The 22,974-nt window shown below is 42.1% G+C and overlaps 1 protein-coding gene across 3 annotated transcripts; it reads right to left on the reverse strand.

Annotated features, from left to right (window-relative positions):
* Positions 1-314: 314 nt before the first annotated feature.
* Positions 315-19,567, reverse strand: CEP20 (centrosomal protein 20). 3 transcript variants are annotated; one of them, XM_047714676.1, is made up of 6 exons: positions 19,489-19,567; positions 15,574-15,771; positions 12,581-12,665; positions 7,949-8,085; positions 1,974-2,274; positions 315-1,769 (listed from the first exon to the last, which is right to left on the reverse strand). In XM_047714676.1, exons 1-5 carry the CDS (start codon positions 19,514-19,516, stop codon positions 2,198-2,200), a joined length of 525 nt encoding a protein of 174 aa, XP_047570632.1. In that variant the 5' UTR covers positions 19,517-19,567; the 3' UTR covers positions 315-1,769; positions 1,974-2,197. The 3 variants fall into 3 exon arrangements, with proteins under 3 accessions (XP_047570632.1, XP_047570633.1, XP_047570634.1); XM_047714677.1 differs by having other exon boundaries at positions 7,918-8,085; XM_047714678.1 differs by lacking the exon at positions 7,949-8,085.
* Between the last annotated feature and the right edge of the window lie 3,407 nt (positions 19,568-22,974).

Consider the following 22,974-nt stretch of genomic DNA (forward strand, 5'->3'; position numbering starts at 1 on the left):
TTTGCAAATATAAAAACATACTACTAAATATGCTTTTTTGAACACCTACATGGCCCCCCAGGTTATAATACTGTTCCCACCCGAGACTGACATCATGAGGCTCCTGGATGAAAAGTGTTGCAGGGTGATGTGGCTAATGCCCGGGGCCCGCACACCAGGGGAAGTTCTCCCTCCACCTCATTCTACATCCTCCAACTACTAGGCCGCGGGAGATCCTGAAGGAAGGCCTGGGGAGCCACTCCCAATCTTCTTCCCATCCTGGTGCCCAGCTCTTAATGAAAGAAGTCATAGGAACATCCTTTGCACAAAAAAGAGTTGCTTAATTGTTTTTTTTATTAAGTAATACATTGAAAGTATAAAAGTTGCCTAGGTTCAAACAAGTTACACAACAATGCATACAAACACACTATGAACTATATGGGACAATTCTGTTTAGTTTATATTGTGACGATTTTCTATCAGTAACCAAAATTATAAACTCCAGCATTTTTTCTTAATCTAGTCCTGCATGATTGTAATTCCTGAGGTAAACTTAGTGTCCACAGCCAACATCCTTGGATGTAAATCAAGTCCTCTGAAAAGAATTCAGACATTTATATTCCCACATACAATACAACGGGATTCCTAATTGTTACCAGATACTACAGATTTGATTTGAAAAATGGAAATGAGCCCCAAGAGTATATCTCTTCTGTAATCCTAGCTCATCAACAGGGCCTCTCAGAATCCTCTCACTTGCAAAGTATGGCTTAAGGGGATTTCTTTAATAATTTTCTGCATTCAGATAAAAATTCTTTGTTCATCTCTAAGGACTGAACACTTACCAACACCAAAGAGAAACTCAAAACTTTGAAAAGACAGCACCGAATCAACACCCTGAAGAGAAGGCCAATTTTGCCATCTACAGCCCTTCGCCCTTGCCCTGTGGAAAACATTCAAGCTCAATGTCATCGGTATGTGGGCGCCTGTGCCGTTCTGTCGGATTATACTTTATGACTTCTGCCAATGAGGGCGATCATCACAGCTGTCCTCAGTGACATCAGTCTGCAGCCTCCACGTTATAAAAACGTCTTCGTAAATATCAAAATAGCATTTTAGACATAGCACAGGAAGAGCTCTTATCGTTTTTCTAACCCAAGAATAAAAAACTGACATGCAGTGAGTCCAGGTAACCAGGGACTGGCTCTTTCGGAGCTCATCTTGTGATTGCACAACTGAGGGCTGCATGGAGGTTAAACAATGCCATCTTTTAAAAGGTGCTTTCTGGTATTTCTCCTAAAGCCTGTCTCTTCATGCTTATTCCACATTCTTTATATAATAAAATAAACTCTTTGTTTGACTTACAGCAAAATTAAAAGAATTATTTCCCCCTCTACCTTTTAATTAAATCTTCCAGTAGAAGCCAAAATGGTCTAAGGAAAGAAAAAGCACATTGTTACCTAGTTTAAAAGTTGAGATTTGGATAGTAATTCAGATATTTAAACCAAATTATAAATGGTTATCTGAAAAACTGCTAATTGTAAACAAAAAACTGAACTTCATAGGAATTCATTTTATCAGGCTTCAATGTTTTTTAAAACGTTTTTTTAAAAACATAAATGGATTTTTCTACAAATCCACGTAATTCTAGCCTGAAGGAAATTTCATGTAACCTTGTTAAAGAGCAGAACATATGACTATAAAGACCTGAATTTTTTTTTTTTTAAAGAATATACGGGATACTAAAAATTTCTTCCAGTTCTCACAAATTTAAAAAACCTTCAAAATACCTTCTAAAGGGACGCCTGGGTGGCTCAGTTGGTTGGACGACTGCCTTCGGCTCAGGTCATGATCCTGGAGTCCCGGGATCAAGTCCCGCATCGGGCTCCCGGCTCCATGGGGAGTCTGCTTCTCTCTCTGACCTTCTCCTCACTCATGCTCTCTCTCACTATCTCTCTCAAATAAATAAATAAAATCTTAAAAAAAAAAAATACCTTCTAAAAACAACGTATTTTCTTTGAGTCAAATCTAGGAAGCTAGATGACGGAGTTAGCTTTTATTCACAAATGTAGTAAAACAGGAAGGGCTAAATGTTTTTGCAGAAACTCAAATTTCTACAAAGGACAAATATTAGTGGTGTATTTTGGTAATGTTGGGAGAGTAAATATGTTACTTGATACACAAAATTTTAAGACAAAAGATGCCCCGAATGGAAATGTCATCTCTTCACTGCTTGAGAAACAAGATGATCTTTGATGTTAGGACTACTCCCCTTCTCCGTTCTTAGGTGGTCACCTGAAATGAACAGAAAACAATGTCAATACTTACCCCAAGTCAAAGCAGGCAGTGTGCAGACGTAGCTGCATGTATTTTCAGATGTTATGTTTTTACTACTGTATGCGTTCTTTAGGTGGCTTAGGACAACAAAATAAACTCACCATTTTAAAAACATTATTAAAGAAATCAGAAACATTTAGTACTGAAGATTCACTATCAAGTGTTTTTTTTTTTTTTTAAGATTTTATTTATTTATTTGACAGAGAGAAATCACAAGTAGGCAGAGAGGCAGGCAGAGAGAGAGGAGGAAGCAGGCTCCCCGCTGAGCAGAAAGCCCGATGTGGGGCTCGAACCCAGGACCTGGGATCATGACCTGAGCCGAAGGCAGCGGCTTAACCCACTGAGCCACCCAGGCGTCCCTTTAGAAGGTATTTTGAAGGTTTTTTAAATTTGTGAGAACTGGAAGAAATAGCCCCACTATAGCCCCACTATCAAGTGTTTTTAAGGGAATAGAGAGCACTGCGGCATAAACCCGTGTGTAAGGAGCAGTTACAAACTTCTCTTACATGATATGTAAGGAATGGAATCTGAAAGGACAGAGTGTTCAATTAACATTTTGAGGGATGCCAAACTTCTTCAACTAAAAAGAAAAAAAACAAAGTACAAAAAAACCCACCTTCAAATAGCAGTGCTTCTCAGCAGCACCCTCTTGTGGCAAGAAAAAAACTAGCAGAGTTTCCATTTTCCTACCCACATCAGAAAATATCCAAGAAATTGTAGAAATCTTCTGCAGCCAAAGACACGAGAATAAAGCTCCATGAGAATTCAAAAGCGACCAGAGGCCCTGTGACCATCCCCTGTGCTCTGGCAATCAAAGGGGTACTAGTCGCTTCTGCTCAATTTTTGTCATGGGGAGAAGGGGTAGAGGGCAGAAGTGCCCTGGATTTAAAGAACCTGAAGAGACTTAACATCCAAATGCAACAAAAATGCAAGGCAAAGACTAAATTCTAAAAAGCTGTGAAAAACTGAAAATATTCCTTAGATACTTTTACACGGGAAAAACCCATTTTTATGATTTTGATGACAGGAGAAAAAGAATACAAATTGAGACAGTTGTTAGAAACATGGATTTTAGCACCAAAAACGCAACCTGGATTTTCTAATTCTAAAGACAACCTGATTCTACACCCAGGCCTGCTAGTCCCCAGCGGCTGATCATCCTCACAAAGACTGGAGACTGTAGGTCTGGATCACGGAGGACTGTCTCCCTCATTTTCAGGCAGCTTTGCTGGACAGAACAAAGTTAACAATATCCTGAGGCCACAGACGTTTCAGGTTTTCTAGAAAAGCATTACTAAGAAGTATGTGATGCATGCACTTCACAGACGTGCGGTAAAGTTGCGATGCTAATGATTTTCTCTGTTAGATTTCTGGTCTTTCACTTATATTAAGAACCTGCTTCACCTCCAGTGTTCAAGCACAGACATCAGCAGCCCTGATGAACTGGTCACCATCCCAGAGGCGAGTGTGTCTACACAAACCCTGTTAATAGGGCGCCTGGGTGCCTCAGTGGGTTAAGCCTCTGCCTTTGGGTCAGGTCATGATCCCAGGGTTCTGGGATGAGCCCCCACCTAGGGCTCTCCACTCAGCAGGGAGCCCGCTTCCCCCTCTCTCTCTGCCTGCCTCTCTGCCTACTTGTGATCTCCCTCTCTGTCAAATAAATAAAAATCTTTAAAAAAAATTTTTTTTTAAAACCCCTGTTCCTTTCTTCCAGCTCTTTGGGAGCTGTGACATGAGAGCTCTCATGTTGGCCTGCTTTTAGACTTGTGTTCACACACGGACAATTTCATCTGAGTGTGTTCTACCTCAGATGAGCTTCTGTAGGGATCAGGTATTATAATCTGAGTAATAATATTTTTAAATTTTCATAACCTTCCCATGTTGTCAAATAAAACATGTTTCTATCAAACAGTAAGCTAGAATTGAAAAAGGAGACGCTGAAAGTAAATGCTGACATGTGTTACTGGGACAAAAATGCCATTCGTGGCTGCTAATTCTTCACAAATCATTGCACAAAGAGTTCACCTTTATCAAGAAAATTTCTGATGGTCAAGAAAAATAATTTGCAAGATCCCTGTTCTACTATTAGTTCAGCCGTCCTCACCTCCGAGCCTGCCACAGAGCTTTCCACAGAACACGAGCCCCAAGCTCAACTGACTTGGACCTCTCTGAGGGCTCTGAGGGCCCCAAAGCAGCCAGTGTGCCTCTGCCCTCCCCCCACGCTCTCCAGCCCCCCATCTCCGTGGTATAAAGCTACCACCAGCTATTGTGACCCACGTCTCAAAAGAACAGAACCGGGTTAAGAAATACTCCGTGACGTGTGCCTTTCTTCTTAGTCATTCGTCATCACTGAGATGGATTATGACAAGCTTACAAGCCACGCAGTGACATGGATGCAGCTAGAGTATCATGCCAAGCGAAGTCAGTCAGAGAAAGATAAACACCAATGACGTCACTCATATGTGGAATTTAAGAAACAAAACAAATGAGCAAAGGAAGAAAAAAGACAACCCAAAAAGACACTCTTGAGGAGCTTGGGTGACTCTGTGGGTTGAGCCTCTGCCTTCAGCTCAGGTCGTGATCTTGGGGTCCTGGGATGGACCCCTGCATCGGGCTCTCTGCTTGGCAGGGAGCCTACTTCCCCCTCTCTCGCTGCCTGCCTCTCTGCCTGCTTGTGATCTCTGTCAAATAAATAAATAAAATCTTTAAAAAAAAAAAAAAAGACACTCTTAACTCTAGAGAATACACTGATGGTTCCCACGCAACAGGGATTAAGGAAGACACTCGCGGTGATGAGCACAGGGGTGTTGTATAAAAGCGTGGAATTACTGTATTGTACACCTGAAAATAAATCAAGAAGTAAAAATAAAAAGTTTAGGGGCTCCTGGGTGGCTCAGTGGGTTAAGCCTCTGCCTCCAGCTCAGGCAGGATCCCAGAGTCCTGGGATTAAGCCCCCCATCAGGCTCTCTGCTCAGCAGGGAGCCTGCTTCCCCATCTCTCTCTGCCTGCCCCTCTGCCTACTTGTGAGCTCTGTCAAATAAATAAATAAAATCTTTAAAAAAATAAAAAAATAAAAAGTTTACAAGCCAGAAAAGTGATTGCTCAAGAGGTTATTTTTCCTTATGGGACTGAAAGTATCCATGTCACGGGTTTGCTGTCTTAGCCAGCGTTCACGTGTACAATATCCCCTGGTGGCAATTAAACACAGAAACTGGTATTATCATATATCCTTGGTAGGTAAAGCCTTTTTGGAGGGGGATTAGACAACTTCTACTATGTTTTTTTAATATGTGTACGCTTGGAACCACAACTGTACTTCTAGGCGTCCACACAAGAGAAATACTTGCACGGACAAAGAAGTAATTCTGTATTGCAATATAGTAATAGCAAAAACGTAAAAACATAAAAGTCCATCAGTAAGGGATGATCAGCAATACTATACAATACTACATAAAGTTAAGATACTGATAAGACAAGGGAAAACAAACCCAATCTCAGGGTAACATGTCAAGTAGCGGTACATACAAATTTACAGGCACAGAAATGACTCTGGAAGGAGACCTCTGCCCCCAAGCTGCTAATAGGGACCTTCCACAGAAGGCAGGGAGATCAGGGAGTTAGGAAGAGACAAAAGGGAAGAGATTCAAGGGAATTTGATTTGTAGATTATTTGAACGCTTACAGATTTACTTGTCCCCTTGTGCATTTTGTTTCGCTTTTTAAGTGCTTGTCAAATAGTAGGCACTAATGACAGTTCCTTACCAAGCCTTGCAAAGGGTACTAGGAAAAGTTCTTTACATTCTTTAAGTGGAGAAGTGTACAGGAATGGCACTCAGAGGTCCTGATCCTGCGAGAACGGATCAGCCGCGTGCTTTACAGGACTCACTTAATCTCTCAGTCCTGGTTTTCTCAACTGTAAAGTAAGGAGGTGGGGTGATTTCTTTTTCAATGGTCCATCAGCTCAGCAGTCTAAGATACATAGATGAGTAACTCCTAATGACATCAGAAATAACCCACAAAAGAGGTTACCTTGCTTCACAAACACTTTGTGTTCAGATCCTAGGAGACGCAGCAAATATTTAACGGAATTAATACTGCTCACAGCAGCTTACGATAAACTATGAAGGATAACTAGTATTTTAGATGTTTCTTAGAAGGTTATTTCAACATTCAAGATTTTGATCTGTTCTCCTCATCTACTGCTTGAGGCCCACCTCTGACTGCCCTTAGAAAGAGACCAACTCTACTGAGGTTGGAAAGAAAGAGCTATAAACCATTCAGTTCAGATGATCAAAGTGAGGTCCTATTGTTGATGTGGTAACAACTGAAAGCACATTTAAAGAGTAAACATTCTGGGGCGCCTGGGTGGCTCAGTGGGTTAAAGCCTCTGCCTTCGGCTCAGGTCATGATCCCAGGGTCCTAGGATCAAGCCCCGCATCGGGCTCTCTGCTCAGCAGGGAGCCTGCTTCCTCCTCTCTCTCTGCCTACCTCTCTGCCTACTTGTGATCTCTGTCTGTCAAATAAATAAATAAATAAAATCTTTAAAAATAAATAAATAAATAAAGAGTAAACATTCTGAAAGAAATAGGGGCTGTTCGAGTATCTTATCTGTAGGTACTACCAGTCTTCCACCAACAGTATCCTAAAAATACAAAGGATATAGACACTTGTGACGTCCCTATCTATATTCAGCAATCTTGCCTTTCTTCAGTCTTGGAGGGGGGAAAAAAGTGATGATTTGAGAAAAATCTATTTATTGAGTATGCCAATGATCTAAGTTGTTCCAAAGAATACAAATCTATGTGAAAAAAAAATCAGGTTTTTCCATGCTTTGGCATAGAAACAGTATCTAAAACAAATTTTTTTAAAAGATTTTATTTAGTTATTTGACAGAGAGAGAGATCACAAATAGGCAGAGAGGCAGGCAAAGAGAGAGGAAGGGAAGCAGGCTCCCCGCTGAGCAGACAGCCCGATGCGGGGCTTGATCCCAGGACCCTGGGATCATGACCTGAGCCAAAGGCAGAGGCTTTAACCCACTGAGCCACCCAGGCGCCCCAATATCTAAAAATTTTGTCCAGTTATTCTCCCATCCCCTCAAGATTCCCTTTCCAAACACCATTTTGCTTTTTGGAGGATCAGTAACACAGACTTCAACCATATTAGATACAAGTAGAATTAAACTATGACTCAAAATCTCGGGGAAAACTATTTGCGAGAGGAAAAAAAAATTTTTTTTAAGGTTTTATTTATTTATTTGACAGAGAGAGAGAGCACACAAGGAGGCAGAGCAGCAGGCAGAGGGAGAGAAGCAGGGTCCCCACTGAGCAGAGCCCCAGAGAGGGCTCGATCCCAAGACCCCTGGGATCATAACCTGAGCCAAAGTTAGACGCTTAACTGACTGAGCCACCCAGGCGCCCCAAAAGAAAAATATTAAGAAGAAAAAAAAAACACTTGGGGCACCTGGCTGGCTGTCAGTGGAGGACGCAACTTTTTTAATCTAGGGATTTTGAGTTTGAGCCCCATATTGGGTATGGAAATGACTTTAAAATACAATCTTTTAAAATAATTTAAAAAACAAAAAAGAAAAAAAATACTTGCTAACAGTTAAATGATGAATCCCAGGAAATTCATACCCTTGTGCTTTCTTCTGCTAGTTTGTTCGCCAAGATTTGGATTTGAAGGCTGAAGTGAAGACCCTCTCAGAAATGGATTTTGGAGGTCATCCTTAGTTCCATCCAAGAAATGAGCTAAAATTCCATATAAAAGAGGTCTGTAGCAGGAAGAAAACCAAAATCAATTAAAATTGCAGATTTAAGGCAGCCTCTGCCACCAAAAGGGCCAGGCAATTCTCCAGACTTGAAACAAGACACACAGTTACCATCCAAATCGCAAACTATTCATGCTTTTTAAAACTTAAGAGTACATTGAACTCGAAAAACAACTTAAAAACCCAGAGAACCTATGTTAACAACTCAAACATCACCTAAACTGAAATACAACATCAATCCATCAATACAGAGGAATTCTGCCTTTCAAGTCTGGCATGAGATTTCCCAGTGCCTAGCACGGTCTGATATACAACAAGGAGTCAGTGAACGCTTACTGGGTGAATAAATCCTTGCCTAAAGAAGGTCGGATGTCCCAAAAAGCAGACCGCCTGGGTTCAAATCCTGGCTTCACCAACTGACCTCAACAAGATTTTTTATGTCCCTGACCTGATACATATTTCTTCCCCTATAAATAAAGATAAGTGTACCCCTCACCTCCCAGGGTTGCTGTGGGAGTAAATAAGTTAATAAGTATCAATTTTTTAAAACCGTGCCTGGCATATATTAAATGGTATATAAATGTTAGCTATTCAGGAGTTAAGTAAGAACTAATATTTAATAAGCTATTTTTAGGGAGGGCAGGTTTAAAAAAAAAAGCTGTTTTTACAGTTTATGAAACAGTCTAACCTTTCTCCAGGTTATCCTTGTTTTGTGATCATCCCACCACAGCTCAGGGAAGATATGCTAGAGATTCCTCCATAAGTAAACAAACTTTCTACTTGAACTCCAAGTGGGACTTGGAGTATGGGTATACTGGAGTATGGAATATGGAGTAATGGAGTATGGGAAAAGAATATGGGTATTCTTTTCATGACAATATTCTGCCTGGTGATCTCTATTAGTACTCCGGCACAAAGGGAAGCTACTTGCTAACAATGAGGAGAGGTACAGCAGAAATGTTTTCATTTCTAATCTCACGACTGAAAATACAATTTCACTGATTTTTTTTTTTTGAGCTATCTATTTATTAGCTGATGTGATAGTTTAAAGTATGACATTCCGTTCCCTTCAAAAGGTGGAGCCTAACTGCCCTCCCCTGGAGTGCGGGCTCAAGACACTTCTATGAACCAAATAAGGTATTAAGTGACAGCACTGTGCAACTTCCAAGACTAGGTCATACAGCACTGTATACCGTGGCTGCCTTCGTGCCTTCTCTCTGGGCCACTCACTCTGTGGGAAGTCAGCTGCCACGTCATGAAGACACTCTAGCTGTCCCAGGGAAAGGTACACAGGGAAGGAATGGGGGCCACCTGCAAGCAGCCTAGCGAGCAAGCGAGCCACACGGGAGGGGAGCCTGCAGCCCCAGCCTGGCCTTCAGATGAGGACTTCCCTGGCTACATAGTAACTGGGATCTCCTGAGAAACAGAGTCCCAGAACCGCCCACAGATTCCTGACCAACCACAGACAATAAATAATTGTTGTTTCAAGCCACCACATTCTGGGGCACTGGGTTATGCAGCAATAACTAACTGCTTGCATGCCAACTTCTCAGACCAGGAGGAAAGCAGGAAAGGAAGTTTCTCTATTTAAGATGCCTCAACTCTTAGGAAAGGAATGGATCTTACATTGTACCTCTTATATCCAGGAATATAATCTCCATCTTCTGTTTAATTTTAAAACCCATGTTTCCAAAGAGCTGACTGGTTTAAGATTTTAAGTTTAAACAATTTTGTTCTTAAATTAACATCAATGAAGTTTTAAGATTTAAAATTTTAAGACAGATTTTTTAGATGTTATTAGAAAAGATGTAGCTAGCATATTTAATCCACAAATTCATGGACATTAGGATGTTTCTAAATAAAAGTTTACAAAAAGAATTTTTTTCTTAAGGATTTTATTTATTTATTTGTCAGAGAGAGAGAGAGCAAGCACAGGCAGACAGAGTGGCCGGCAGAGGCAGAGGGAGAAGCAGGTGCCCCACTGAGCAAGGAGCCCGATGTGGGACTCAATCCCAGGACGCTGGGATCATGACCTGAGCTAAAGGCAGCCGCTCAACCAACTGAGCACCCAGGCGTCCCAGAATTTGTTTTTTTTTTTAAGTTTAGCCTTACCATACCTTATTTGCAATGGTGAAACACAAAAACTCTGAAAACTAGTTTTCGTCATAAGTTTGGCACAAACTCATTTGGTGGCATGGCTTGACCTAACTAAGGCTATTCTAGTCTTTATCCTACTTTGTGTAAAAATTAAGTTTTGCTGAAAAATATCAGCGTATTTATGGAGAGCCGCTTTATGTTCACACCAGCACATAAATCTAGTATTTGTTTTACTTGTTATATTACTTTTTCCCCTGGCTTTATTGAGGTGTAATTGAGAAATAAAACTGGATGGTATTTAAAGGGTACAGCATGATGATTTGATACACACACACACACACACACAGCGAAGGAATTCCCCTTATCAAGTTAAGTAACACACCCATCACCTCACCCATTTACTTTGTGTGTGACACTTTCATAGATGAGAACTCTCTTAGCAAATTTCAAATACACAATCTGTATTACTTTTTTAAAATCTGAAAACTTTACAATGGAGATGTTTGTTTTGTGGTTTTTATGGATGTGGAGCCCAACAGTGGCCTTGAACTCAAGACCTGCGCTGATACTAAGAGTCAGAGGTTTAACCGCCTAACCCGCCCAGGCAGCCCTACAATGAAAATGTTTTAAACAAAGCAGTAACTGCCTTTTAGAAAACCAACTGTTGGCAATATGAAGGTAAGTTGGGAAAGAAAGTGACCAGAGACAGAGAAAGCAGACAGAAGGCTTCTGAACAGTGCCCAGGCAGAAGTGACAGAACCGCAGAGTGACTGATTGGTAGAGAGAGGGAAGTAGCCAGAAAAGTACATGGACTCTGAGTTTAAGACCTGAATGGCTATATGAGGAACCTACAAGGGGGTTTAAGAAGGTGAAAATAACACATTTAATTTTTGGACACACTGTGTTTGAGATGCCAGCAGAAATGGGGCTCTGTAAATTTGCGGGATCTGTCAGATTTTTTTTTTTTTTTGATCTGTCAGATTTAAAGCAGACTCACGAACATGGAGGCATCATTAAAGACTCAAGCATACTTAGGAAAGTGGGCAAGGGGACAGGAAGAAAAATTTTGTTAAGGACAAAACTTGGAGAGTACTCACGATTTAAAAGAACCCTAAAGGAACAATGAAGAAACTGAGAACACTGTTACAGATAGAAAAACCTAGACAGTAAAGGTTCATAAAGACAAATGACAAAAGTATTTTAAGGGAGAAGAGTCACTATTACAAAATGCTACAGAAACTCAAGTAAAACTGAGCTTCTCAGATTGGAAATGCAGATATACACCCACTCTTGATGCCAGGGACTTGGGACAAAATACAGGATAAAAGTGGCATATGATACTGGAACATTAATTGCACAAAGATTTGTGGGAGAGCTCAATTTAAGTGGTATGTCATTTGTAACATTTTTATGGTAAAACAGACAATTATACCATGAAGCAGAAACAACACCAAAAAAAAAATCAAGAAATTTTTAGAAAGGAAACATAAGGGGCACCTGGGTGGCTCAGTGGGGTGGCTCAGTGCGTTAAAGCCTCTGTTTTCGGGTCAGGTCATGATTTCAGGGTCCTGGGATCGGGTCCCGCATCGGCTCTCTGCTCAACGGGGAGCCTACTTTCCCCTCTCTCTCTGTCTGCCTCTCTGCCTACTTGTGATCTCTGTCTGTCAAATAAATAAATAAAATGTTAACAACAACAAAAATAAAGAAACCTAAGACTTCAAAGAAATTTGTGCCTGGGGGTGGGGGAGGGGCTGCTGCTTTGAGCCTCCTAGTGCAATTTTTTTGGCCACTCAGGGATCCTCTGGAAAAAGTTGAAGCAACTTTGAGGTAGGAACAGATTTAAGAAACTACTAGAAAGCGGTCACACTTCTTTTCAAGAGCATCGTTTCAGCATAAATGGTGAAGGAAGAATTTAATATGCAGAGAAGGCAAAGGGGGAGAGTAACAAAGTGAAAGCAGGTGGCTGGTTTTCACCAAGTTCAGTGGTGAGAACGAGGTGAACGGGATTTTTGAGATCTGAGTATACTCCTATGCTGAAGCGAAGGAAACAATGAGGAGGAAGAGTTCATCTTGAGGAAGAAACAACTGAGAAAGCAAACCCTCAGAAGAAAAAAGGGATGCATCAAGAAGCCAAGAAGAATGACCCCTAGTGAGACAGATGCTCAGTCCCCTGAAACCACAGGAATTTTAGTTCCAGAGAACAGAGGCCTTATCCTGTTTATTGCTACACATCTTGGATTTGGTACAGTGTCAGACACACACTCAAACCAAATAAACACCTGCTCAATTAAAATGAAACAAAACCACTACTATGTGATTATGACTCCCAATACAACAATATCTAAAAACTTATTTTTAAGTTTTTATCTTTAAAAACTTTATTTAAAAAAAAACTTCTTACATTGTATTATCCTTTGATTCTTCAAATGCATTTAGTTCCCGGATGAGAAACTGTCTGTCCAATGGAACTACAGGTTGACCAGATTCTAGAGGAAAAATCATGAGTCTTTATTCATCTAAAAAGCACATACGATTTTGGTGAGAACTACTTACCAGTTACACAGACTTTTCCAATTTTGGAAGAACGATGATGGCATGTACCAAGGCAGAGCCAACTGTACTTGACTTTATGATTTTCAAAATGTCATTTCGTTATATGTATAACTTAACAGAGTTTAACATAAATTCTTTTTTTTTTTTTAAGATTTTCTATTTATTTATTTGAGAAAGAGACAGTGAGAGAGAGCATGAGCGAGGAGAAGGTCAGAGAGAGAAGGAGACTCCCCGTGGAGCTGGAAGCCCGATGCGGGACTTGATCCTGGGACTCCAGGATCATGACCTGAGCCAAAGGCAGTCGTCCAACCAACTGAGCCACCCAGGCATCCCCATAAATTCATTTTTTAAATCCCCCAATTTTTGGTTGGGAACATATGTGTCTGCACACTAGACTTCAAAAGTCTTTTTTTGAAGCCTACAAATTAAACACAGGACAGTAACAATAACCACTTGGCGGTAATAATTCTAAAAGTAAAATTACCCAAACATGAAGCGCTGGCAAGGATACAGGGCAACTGTACTTATACTTTGCTTTGCTAGTAGGAGAACAAAATGGTACAACCACTTTGGAAAACAGTTGAGTCACTTCTTAGAAAGGTAAGCATGTACTTCATAACCTGCAATCCCACTCTTAGCTCTTTACCCAAGAAAGCTTACCTGCACACAAAAACTTGTGGTGAATGTTAATGGCCACTTGACTGGTAAGTGCCAAAAAACTACACACAACTGGCCATCGACTGATAATAGAGAAATCAGCACAGACACACAAAGGAATGCTATTCAGGGGGAAAAAACCCAACACAGCTGAATCTGAAATGCATTATGCTAAGTGAAAGGAAGTGCACTCAAAAGGCTATATCCCGAATGGGCTCATTTATATGACATTCTGGAAAAGGCAAATGATAGGTACAGAAAAAAACAGATCAGTGGTTGCTCGGGGTTGGGGTAGGTGAAGAAGTTGACTACAACAGGGCACAGAGAATGTTCTGAGGTGGTAAAAATATTCTCTATAGCGATTGTGTGGTGGCAGTTACACAACTATACGTATTTGGTAAAATCCACAGAACTGCATACCGAAAAAGGTTTTTGTCTTGTTGGGTTTTTGTTTTGTTTTAAAGATTTTATTTATTTGACAGAGAGAGAGACACAGTGAGAGAAGGAACACAAGCCAGGAGAAGCAGCCTTCTCGCCGTAGAGCAGGGAGCCTGACGCAGGGCGTGATCACAGGACCCTGGGACTGTGACCTGAACCGAAGGCAGATGCTTAATGGCTGAGCCACCCAGGCGCCCCTGTATTGTTAAGTACACCTCAGTTATTAAAAAAAAAAAAAAAAAACCAAGACACTTAACATGAAACTTGACAAATGTGACTACATTTCATTCTAGGGAAGCCCAGGTCCAAGACCTAATTCATTATATTTTCATAAATTTTCTTCATTTCTAAGTGTTAACAGTATTATACAGCCATCTATAACAAAATGAGGAAAGTGGAGGCTGATACTGATGATCCTTAAACCACTAAAACTTACCAGTCTTCATTCAGTTAAGATATGTGCTTAATATTAAATAAAAGATATAGAATGTTAATTTAAAAATCTATTAAGTGGAAAAGGTCCAACATCACAAAGAATTCATTCTCTCTTCCAACATCTACTTCATGGTCTCTTTATTTTTCTTTCCCCCTTTGGATAAGGAATGAAATAGTCTTAAAGTACAGATGAAACCTTAAACCGGGACGCCTGGGTGGCTCCGTGGGTTAAGCCGCTGCCTTCGGCTCCGGTCATGATCCCGGGGTCCTGGGATCGAGTCCCGCATCAGGCTCCTTGTTCAGCAGGGAGCCTTGCTTCTCTCTCTGCCTCTGCCTGCCGCTCTGCCTGCTTAAGTGCACTCTCAACTCTCTCTCTCTCTCTTTGACAAATAAATAAACTCTTCAAAATTAAAAAAAAAAAAAAAGAAAGAAAGAAAAGAAACCTTAAACAAAGTAATCCTTCCAATCCCATTTCTCTCCCCTAGCCCAGAGGAAAGTCTATCTTGATTAATGTGCATTCCTTATCAAGAAAGTTATTTACTTTCTCTTCAGAAATAAAATATAAGAGATAAATGTCTCTTTAACTGCCCACCTCCTCCCCCAACACCATTTCTCTCCCTCCTAACATTACAGTGAGTCTGGAGTTTATCTTCCCAATGCTTTTTAAGTAGGATTCAGGCTAGGCACAGAGCCCAACTCAGGGCTCAAACCCAAGGCCCTGAGATCAAGACCTGACCAGAGATCAAGAGTCACATGCTTAACTGACTGAGCCTCTGAAACTGTATTTTTTTTTTAAAGATTTTATTTATTTATTTGACAGAGAGAGATCACAAGTAGACGGAGAGGCAGGCAGAGAGAGAGAGAGAGGGAAGCAGGCTCCCCGCTGAGCAGAGAGCCCGACGCGGGACTCGATCCCAGGACCCCGAGATCATGACCTGAGCCGAAGGCAGCGGCTTAACCCACTGAGCCACCCAGGCGCCCCATGAAACTGTATTTTTAAACCATCTACACAGAAAAAACCTGGCAGCAAACAAAAACAACTTTTTATCCTTAGTATCAGAAAATACAGATGATTTTTCCAAGTACACACCTAGTTTAAGTGTTTAGGTATTTATTTTCCCCTACAATACAGTAAGCCCCATGAGAACATATTCAAACTATTTAAGTAGACCAGGAGATTTTTATGTTCCAGTCACCTGGATGACTCTGTGTGGTAACGGAATTAGATTTTCAGCCTCAATATCTTCTGAGAAGTGAGGAAAGGGAAAAAGCAGACTTTGTTTCAGGCAAGTAATAATAATAACCTCTTACCTGATATGAGGACAGATGCTGTGTACTTATACTTGTTGAATTCCAGATACTCCCGAATTAGTTCATTAATTAGAAGGTTTTCATGAGACAATGACGGTCGGGGTTCGCTTTCATCATCTAGGGCATTGAAAACTTCAGCTCGGATCCTTGCTTTTAAATGCCCTAATACCCCCCTTTTCTCCAACGTGTCCTTTAAAACTGTTAAACATAAAACATTAATGCTTCAATTAGATTAAATTTGGTCACCTTCAGGCATACTTTGAAGAAATATGTTTAAAAGGTAAATGGCCGGGGGTGCCTGGGTGGCTCAGTGGGTTAAGCCTCTGCCTTCCGCTCAGGTCATGATCTTAGGACCCTGGGATCAAGCCCCGGTATTGGACTCTCTGCTCAGTAGGGAGCCTGCCTCCCCCTCTCTCTCTGCCTGCATCTCTGCCTGCTGTGATCTCTGTCTGTCAAATAAATAAATAAAATGTTAAAAAAAAAAAAAAGTAAATGGCCTCATAGCCATTGCTTTGATCTAAACAATGAGCTGAATGCAAGTTATCTGATTAGCATCATGTTTGTGATAAAAAATAAAGTTCTCAAGTTGCAATGACTTGCTATTTTAATATAGTTAAGCAAATTCAAGTTTATCTTTCCAGCGTCATCACTGTGGGAAGCTATAGTCTGGTAGGCATCGTCAGTAAGGGAGGAAAAGGGAGCAAAGAATTACACTTGGCTTACTGGGACCTGAATTTACCCTGTCTCCTATATTTTCAAGAGCGTTTATCACTGCAGACAGGTCTGTGTCACTAAAACCTTCCGGTCTAGAAAGATGATTAAAGGTAACAAGTACATTCCATAAAAGGAAGGAATGGGTTGTCTTTTAATAAAACCTCTGATACCGAAAACCTTTGGGGAATGGCCCATTCTGAACAAAAAGGTGTTTCTTTGGGTTTTGTTTATTTTTTAAAGACATTTATGAGTTAACTTTCTAAAAAACAAAACAAAACAAAACAAAACCAGTAGGATTTTGAAACTGTAAGCCTAGATAGAAATCTAACACGTGGCTCTATCATTGCCATCTTGAAGAATCAGGGATATATACGCTGAATGTAATCTAACTTCCTCTTGATGAGCAAAGGTTATATTACAGAATCAGTTGTGATAATGAGATTTAACTATAAATACTAGTATGGACAGTGAGGGGCACAGAGCTGAACTGGCATCATTCTGTGCAGTGGTATGGAACCTCCTTTTTTCACATTGTCCCTAACGGCTAAATAACTAACCCAATCAACACATCTCACCCACGGTGCCTAGAACATAGTAAGAGCTCCATAAATGCTACCTGGGAGCATTAGAGTATAGTGCTGTATACTACTGATGTAATAAACATAGTTTAATATTGTACTGCACCCTGCCAAAGGCACCAAATAAGTACACCAAAATAAAGAAAAAATTCATACACGGAGCCCAAGGAGCTTACCCAAGTAGGCATAAACATAAAATCCCTTTAAGCTTCACAATATAACAACAAAAACCTGGGTGATAGGATTACAGAGGTACGATTTAGTAGACTAAACTTTTAACCTTTCTTGCCCCTGGTTTTTAAATCATCCCCCCAACCTTTTTGACAGGTGTGCGAGTACAGTTACCAATCAGACTTTGTAACAGGTCCATAAAAGGAAGGTTCAGCCTTATCATCTTCTTGGGATAATAACCAAACCCCGGTTCTCTAACTCTATCTTCGGAAATTAAATGGAAGAGATTTTTTTCCGCTGGCCAGGATCCTGTCCCGATTACTCTGAATTTGCACACAGCACAGCCTCGAACTCCGCAGAGAAATGACGATTAATGAAGCGGGAGTTCGGAAGCCTATCCTGTCTCATCATCAGCTCATCATGCCTCAGCTCCCCTCTCCAACATAATGAGTTCTACCTCTCAGAGGCAAAAACCAAGTGAGGTGGAAAATGTGAAATGTTTTAATAATGTAAGAGCCCAGGGATACCTGGGCGGCTCAGTGGGTTACGGACTGACTCCTGATTTTGGCTTATGACACGATCTCAGGGTGAGATCGAGCAAGCACTAGGCTCCAGAGTGCCCATGGAGCCTACTTAAGATTGTCTTTCCCTCTCCACCCCTCCCCGATTCCCCCTAAGGGGGCTGGGGAGTAAAAGGCCATACAATGTAGCAAGATAATTGAGTGGGATATACATTTTCACTGAGTTTTGCTGAACACAAACCATATTCAGAACCAGGGAATGCAAAACAAAGGGATACACCTGCGTAGGACATTCTTTTCTTTTTTTTTTTTTGACAGAGAGACACATGGAGAGAAGGAATGAGGGAGTGGAAGAGGAAGAAGCAGGCTTCCCATGGAGCAGGGAGCCGATGATCCCAGGACTCTGGATCAGGATGTGAGCTGAAAGCAGACGTCCAACGACTGAACCACCCAGACACCCCTACGTAGGACCTTCTTTTTTTTTTTTTTTTTAATTAATTTATTTATCTGACAGAGAGAGAGAGAGAGACAGCGAGAGGAAACACAAGCAGGGGAAGTAGGGAGGGAGAATGCTTGCCACCAAGCAGGGAGCCCGATGTGGAGCTCAATCCCAGGACCCTGGGATCATAACCTGAGCTGAAGGCAGTCACTCAACGACTGAGCCACCCAAGCGCCCCTAGTAGGACATTCTTCATGCCCAGTTACATTTTCTTTTCAGGTTCCATACCATTTTGCCCTTTCCTTTGATTATGCTTAAAACTCTGTACCGTAACCACTTCTTCAGAAAAGAAGTGCTTCACCTGGCCTCATATCTCAAAGTATCATTAAATCCTCTGAAGCTGATGCAGTACTACACATGTTATGTAGTTCATGCAGGCACGGTGCTCAAATTCACCTGAAAAATCTGTTCTTGTGGAGAAAGGAATTTTTTTTCTTTTTTTTTTTTTTTTCCTGACTGTTCATCAGCCCAGTGCCCCACGTACACATTTTGTAGCAATGCTTACTGAATCCTATTCTCAAAGAGATCCAGCCCCTCTCTGCCAGATCTTTAACGATTCCTGGTTTGGAGTGCAAGGTCCCCGAGAACGGGAACTGGTTTTAATAAACAGGCAGCAGCATCACCCAGGGAGTGAGACCTTGAGTTCGGTGCAGCCTACCCAGGTTCTCGCGCACTCCTCCTTCTAGCTAAGTTACTTTGGGTGAGTTGTGTCACCTCTATGCACCTCAATTTCCCCATCTATGAAACGGGCATAAGGTTGTCCCGAGACTAATAGGTGGCAGAGGGGCTGGGCCGTGTCTGACATTAAAGGCTAAGCCACTTATAACTATAATTACTATTATTTGCCTGGATATCTGCGTCAAAACCACCGGTGCACAAACCCGTTACCCGTTTGATGAGGACTCGCACCTTTGTGGAATTTGGTGAAAAAGAGGAGAACAGCCAAGCCAGGAAACTTTCTACCTCCCGATTTTCCCAATGGGGATCGGGTCCTACCCCAAAGGTTGTTATAAGGATTCCGTGAGACAATTAAGCAAATAGCTTAGGAGTTGCATCTAACCCCAATAATGGATACGGATATTGTTACCCTCAGTCCCAAATGAAAGCTGCGGCCCAAAGCCTCGGCTCGAGCGGGGTCCGACAAATGCGCCAGAGGCCCAAAGTGCAGGCCTATAGACCTCTCGGGAACCTAGGGGTCCTGCCGCTCCTCTTCCAGCTCGAAGCTGGTTCCAAAACTGAACGGCCCCTGTGCGACCGCTTCCCTCAACCAAGGGCCCGGACGCATCGGCGGCTACACCAGCCAGACTCTCTGCGAGCCCTGACGCCGCAGAACGACCCCAAAGAGGCTGACTCTGTGTTCCGCTCGTTCCATCCTTTTCACAGGCGGAAGGCCAGACGCCTCTTACTCGGCCAGCTTTCCAGTGCCACTCACCGGCCTTCAGCTCGGCGACAGTCGCCATCTTTCAACCGCCCTCAGGGTCGCGCCTCATCAGTGCGCACGCGCAGCTCCGGGGGCCAATAGGCGCGGCACCCTTGCAGCGCTCGGTCCCGCCCCGTTCAGTTTTCGCGCTCCCGGGTTGGGTGGCTGGTGATGTCAGGAGGGATTTGACCAATCAGCGGGCTCTGTAGGTGCTCAGGGAGGAGTGGGGAGGAACCCGGATTGAGGCAGGTTAGAACCCTCTTCAGTGGGTGCTGTAGGCACTTTAGTGCTTAACTTTATTAATCCTTCCTGCCCGGTGCTCGCTCTGCAGCCTCAGGAACTAATTGTCAATGGTTACCGTGTATTAAGCCTGTGGTTCTCAAACTTGAGCTGTCTCAGTATCACCTGGAAGACTTGCTAAAACAGATCGCAGGGCGCCATCGCTGGGGTTTCTGATTTAGTCAATCCGGGGTGAGATCCCAGAACTGCTTTTCTTTTAAAGATTTTATTTATTTATTTGTCAGAGAGAGAGGGAGAGAGCTAGCGCACAAGCAGGCAGAGGCAGAGAGAGGAGCAGGCTCCCTGCCAAGCAAGGAGCTCTAGGCGGGACGTGATCCCAGGAATCCGGGATCATGACCTGAGCTGAAAGCAGCAGCTTAACCCACTGAGCCACCCAGGTGTCCCTTCAGAGCTGCTTTTCTAACAAGTTCTCCAGGGATGCTGGTGCTGCTGGTCTGGGGATCACACCTTGAGAACCACTGTATTAGGGACTTACTCGGATCCCGACGCTGTGCTGATTAGCTTTACCCACGCTGGCTCACTGATTTCTCTGACTCCCGTTCATAGAAGAGGAAACGGAGTCTTTAATGACTGATGAGGCTTAACCAAGATCACCAGCAAAAAGGGTGCAGGTGAGATTTGAATCCAGGCCTCTTGCTCTTTCAAAACCTGTTCTCTATCACTGGCCCTTAATGATGGGTAGAGCACCTCGGGAGTCCAAAAGTTACTTGTGAATAATTGAGGAACGAGTAAACTCTACCAGCCCAAGGGAATGAAGAAGAAAATGGGAATAATCTACCCTAAGTGGGGTGTGAGGTTCAGTGCTTCCATTTAGGAATCCAGTTCTATGATTCCTTCCATTGCCAGGAAGACCAATATCTATGACCTAGATCCTAGAACCATGCCCTTTAAACTGCTAGTCTTAACCGGTAGTAGGTTTTGATATCTATATATCAGTGGCTCCCAGTGAAACTATTTTCAGCGAAATGGAATGGAACAAATAGAAAACAAATAAGTATTGGGGATGTTTTTGAAACTTTTGTTTTGGGTATGAATGTGCGTCCTGATTCTTGGTGTATTTCTCAAAGTGTAGCAGTGGAAAAAAATAATTTGAAAGCCATTGTAACCTAGAGGAGTCCATTTGCATTCCAAAGGAGATTAATTCTGACCTTGTGGAACACAGCTCTGTTCTGTAAACTTAGAAAGGTCCTATTCTGTCACACTTCCCTTTCCTGTAAACCCCACAGAGCTTGAATTGCTGGCCAACATCTGAAAAGATTTATAAGGATTTACCAAATTCCATAGGTAGAACATTTGAGCTCCTCAGAGAAAAGCACTTATGGATATACCAATGAGGAACTCAGAGAAAGAGGCATATAATAGTGTGATTGATAGATTCGTATTGGTAATTACATTATTTGCCACTCTGTGGATGACAGGCATTGCTCTAATGTTTTACTTCAAGTCCTCACCAACAGCTCACACAACAATCACCTCATACGCTGTGTTGGTGAGGATGTGGGGAAACAGGCATTACCATTCCTTCCTGGTATGTGTGTATATTGTCCCCACCTTCTTGGAAGGGTTTTTGTCAATATCTAATCAACCTTTCACACGCTACGAACCACCAATTCCAGTTCTAAGAACGTATCTTATGGATACACTCACATTTAATCACCAAGGATATGTACATAAGAATATTCACTGTAACACTTTTTATAGTAGATAAAATCTATATGTGCCCATCAGAATGAACAAAATACAAAAACAAGTGACTGTGACCGTAACAGAAGCTGGTGAGTATACATTCACTGCAGGTAGAAGAACAAATTGGTAGAGTCACTTTGGAAATCGGTTTGGCTGGCGCTGATTAAGCCAAACAAAAACTCACCGAACAACTCTGTAATCCCACTCCCAGGTGTTAACCCAGGAGAAATAAGAACTTACCTCTACCCAAAGCCAGGATGAAATGGTAGCAGATTTATTCATAATTGCCCCACCTGGAAATGACCTAATGTTTTCCAACTGGTGAATGGATATAAATTAGCTGCGGTGTTTTATCTGTACCAGGGGATAATTAAAAGGAGTTAGCCACTGATGGAGGCAACAGCACAGATGACTCTCGAATGCATTGTGCTTGATGAAAGACACAAGACCCGAAAAGCCACATCATGTAGGATTCCACTTACGTAATATTTTGGAAAAGGCAAAGTCCCTTTGGAAAGTGCATGGAAAGCTTATCAGTGGCTACCAGGGGCTGGGATAATGAGGGGGACTGTCCATAAGGATGCACTAAGAAGATTTTTGGAGTCATGGAACTGTTCTACATCTTGGTTCTGACTACGTGATTGCATGCATTGATCAAAATTCATAGAGCTGTCCACTTGGAAGAATGAACTTTATTGCATGGATACCTCAATCAACTTGACTTTTCCAAAGTTCTCAGAAATACCAATATCATCAGTAGAGAAACCGGTTAAGTAAATTAAGGTACAGTCGTAAAAGAGACACAAACATTCAAAAGAAGAGTGAGTTCTAAACATATGCATATGTAATTGTCAGCAATATGCACAGAGAGAAATTTTATAAAAGATTTTTTATTTATTTTAGGGAGAGAGAGTGAGGAAGGGAGAGAAAGTGAGGAAGAGAGAGAGCACAAGTGTGGAGGAGAGGGAGGGAGAGAAGCAGACTCCCCACAGAGCAGGGAGCCTGATACAAGACTTGATCCCAGGACCCGGGGATCGTGACCTGAGTGGAAAGCAGATGCTTAACCAACTGAGCCACCCAGGTGTCCCATAGATAGAAATTTTTAAAAGCACAGTCCAGTAGACAGTGTGTGGTATGTCACCAATGGTTTAGAGAAAGGAAAAATACTAAGTATCTGTTTGCCTACACACGGGATGCCAGATTCAATATTTTAAGCTTGGGTGTTGGGAGAGTTTGAGTAACTTCTGAGCCCTTGGCAAAGTCAGGACTGGACCCCAAGTCCAGTGACCCCTATTTTCGGTTATCCTGAAGTGAGAAACACCTCTCCCTCTCCCTCCTCCACCCTTCTTCCCCTCCCTCTCTTGCTGCTCGGCCCTAGCACATGTCCATCCCTCAGCCCAGAAATTTCTCCCTCTTCCTCCCCAATTGATTTCTTCTCCTTTGTCAGGTCTCAAGTTTCTACCTTGCCTCTTCCTAAAACTTCCCTGGTCACATTAGGCTCCTTTTCTCAGA

Source organism: Lutra lutra, chromosome 18 (assembly GCF_902655055.1).
Source record: "Lutra lutra chromosome 18, mLutLut1.2, whole genome shotgun sequence".
Taxonomy (NCBI): Eukaryota; Metazoa; Chordata; class Mammalia; order Carnivora; family Mustelidae; genus Lutra; species Lutra lutra.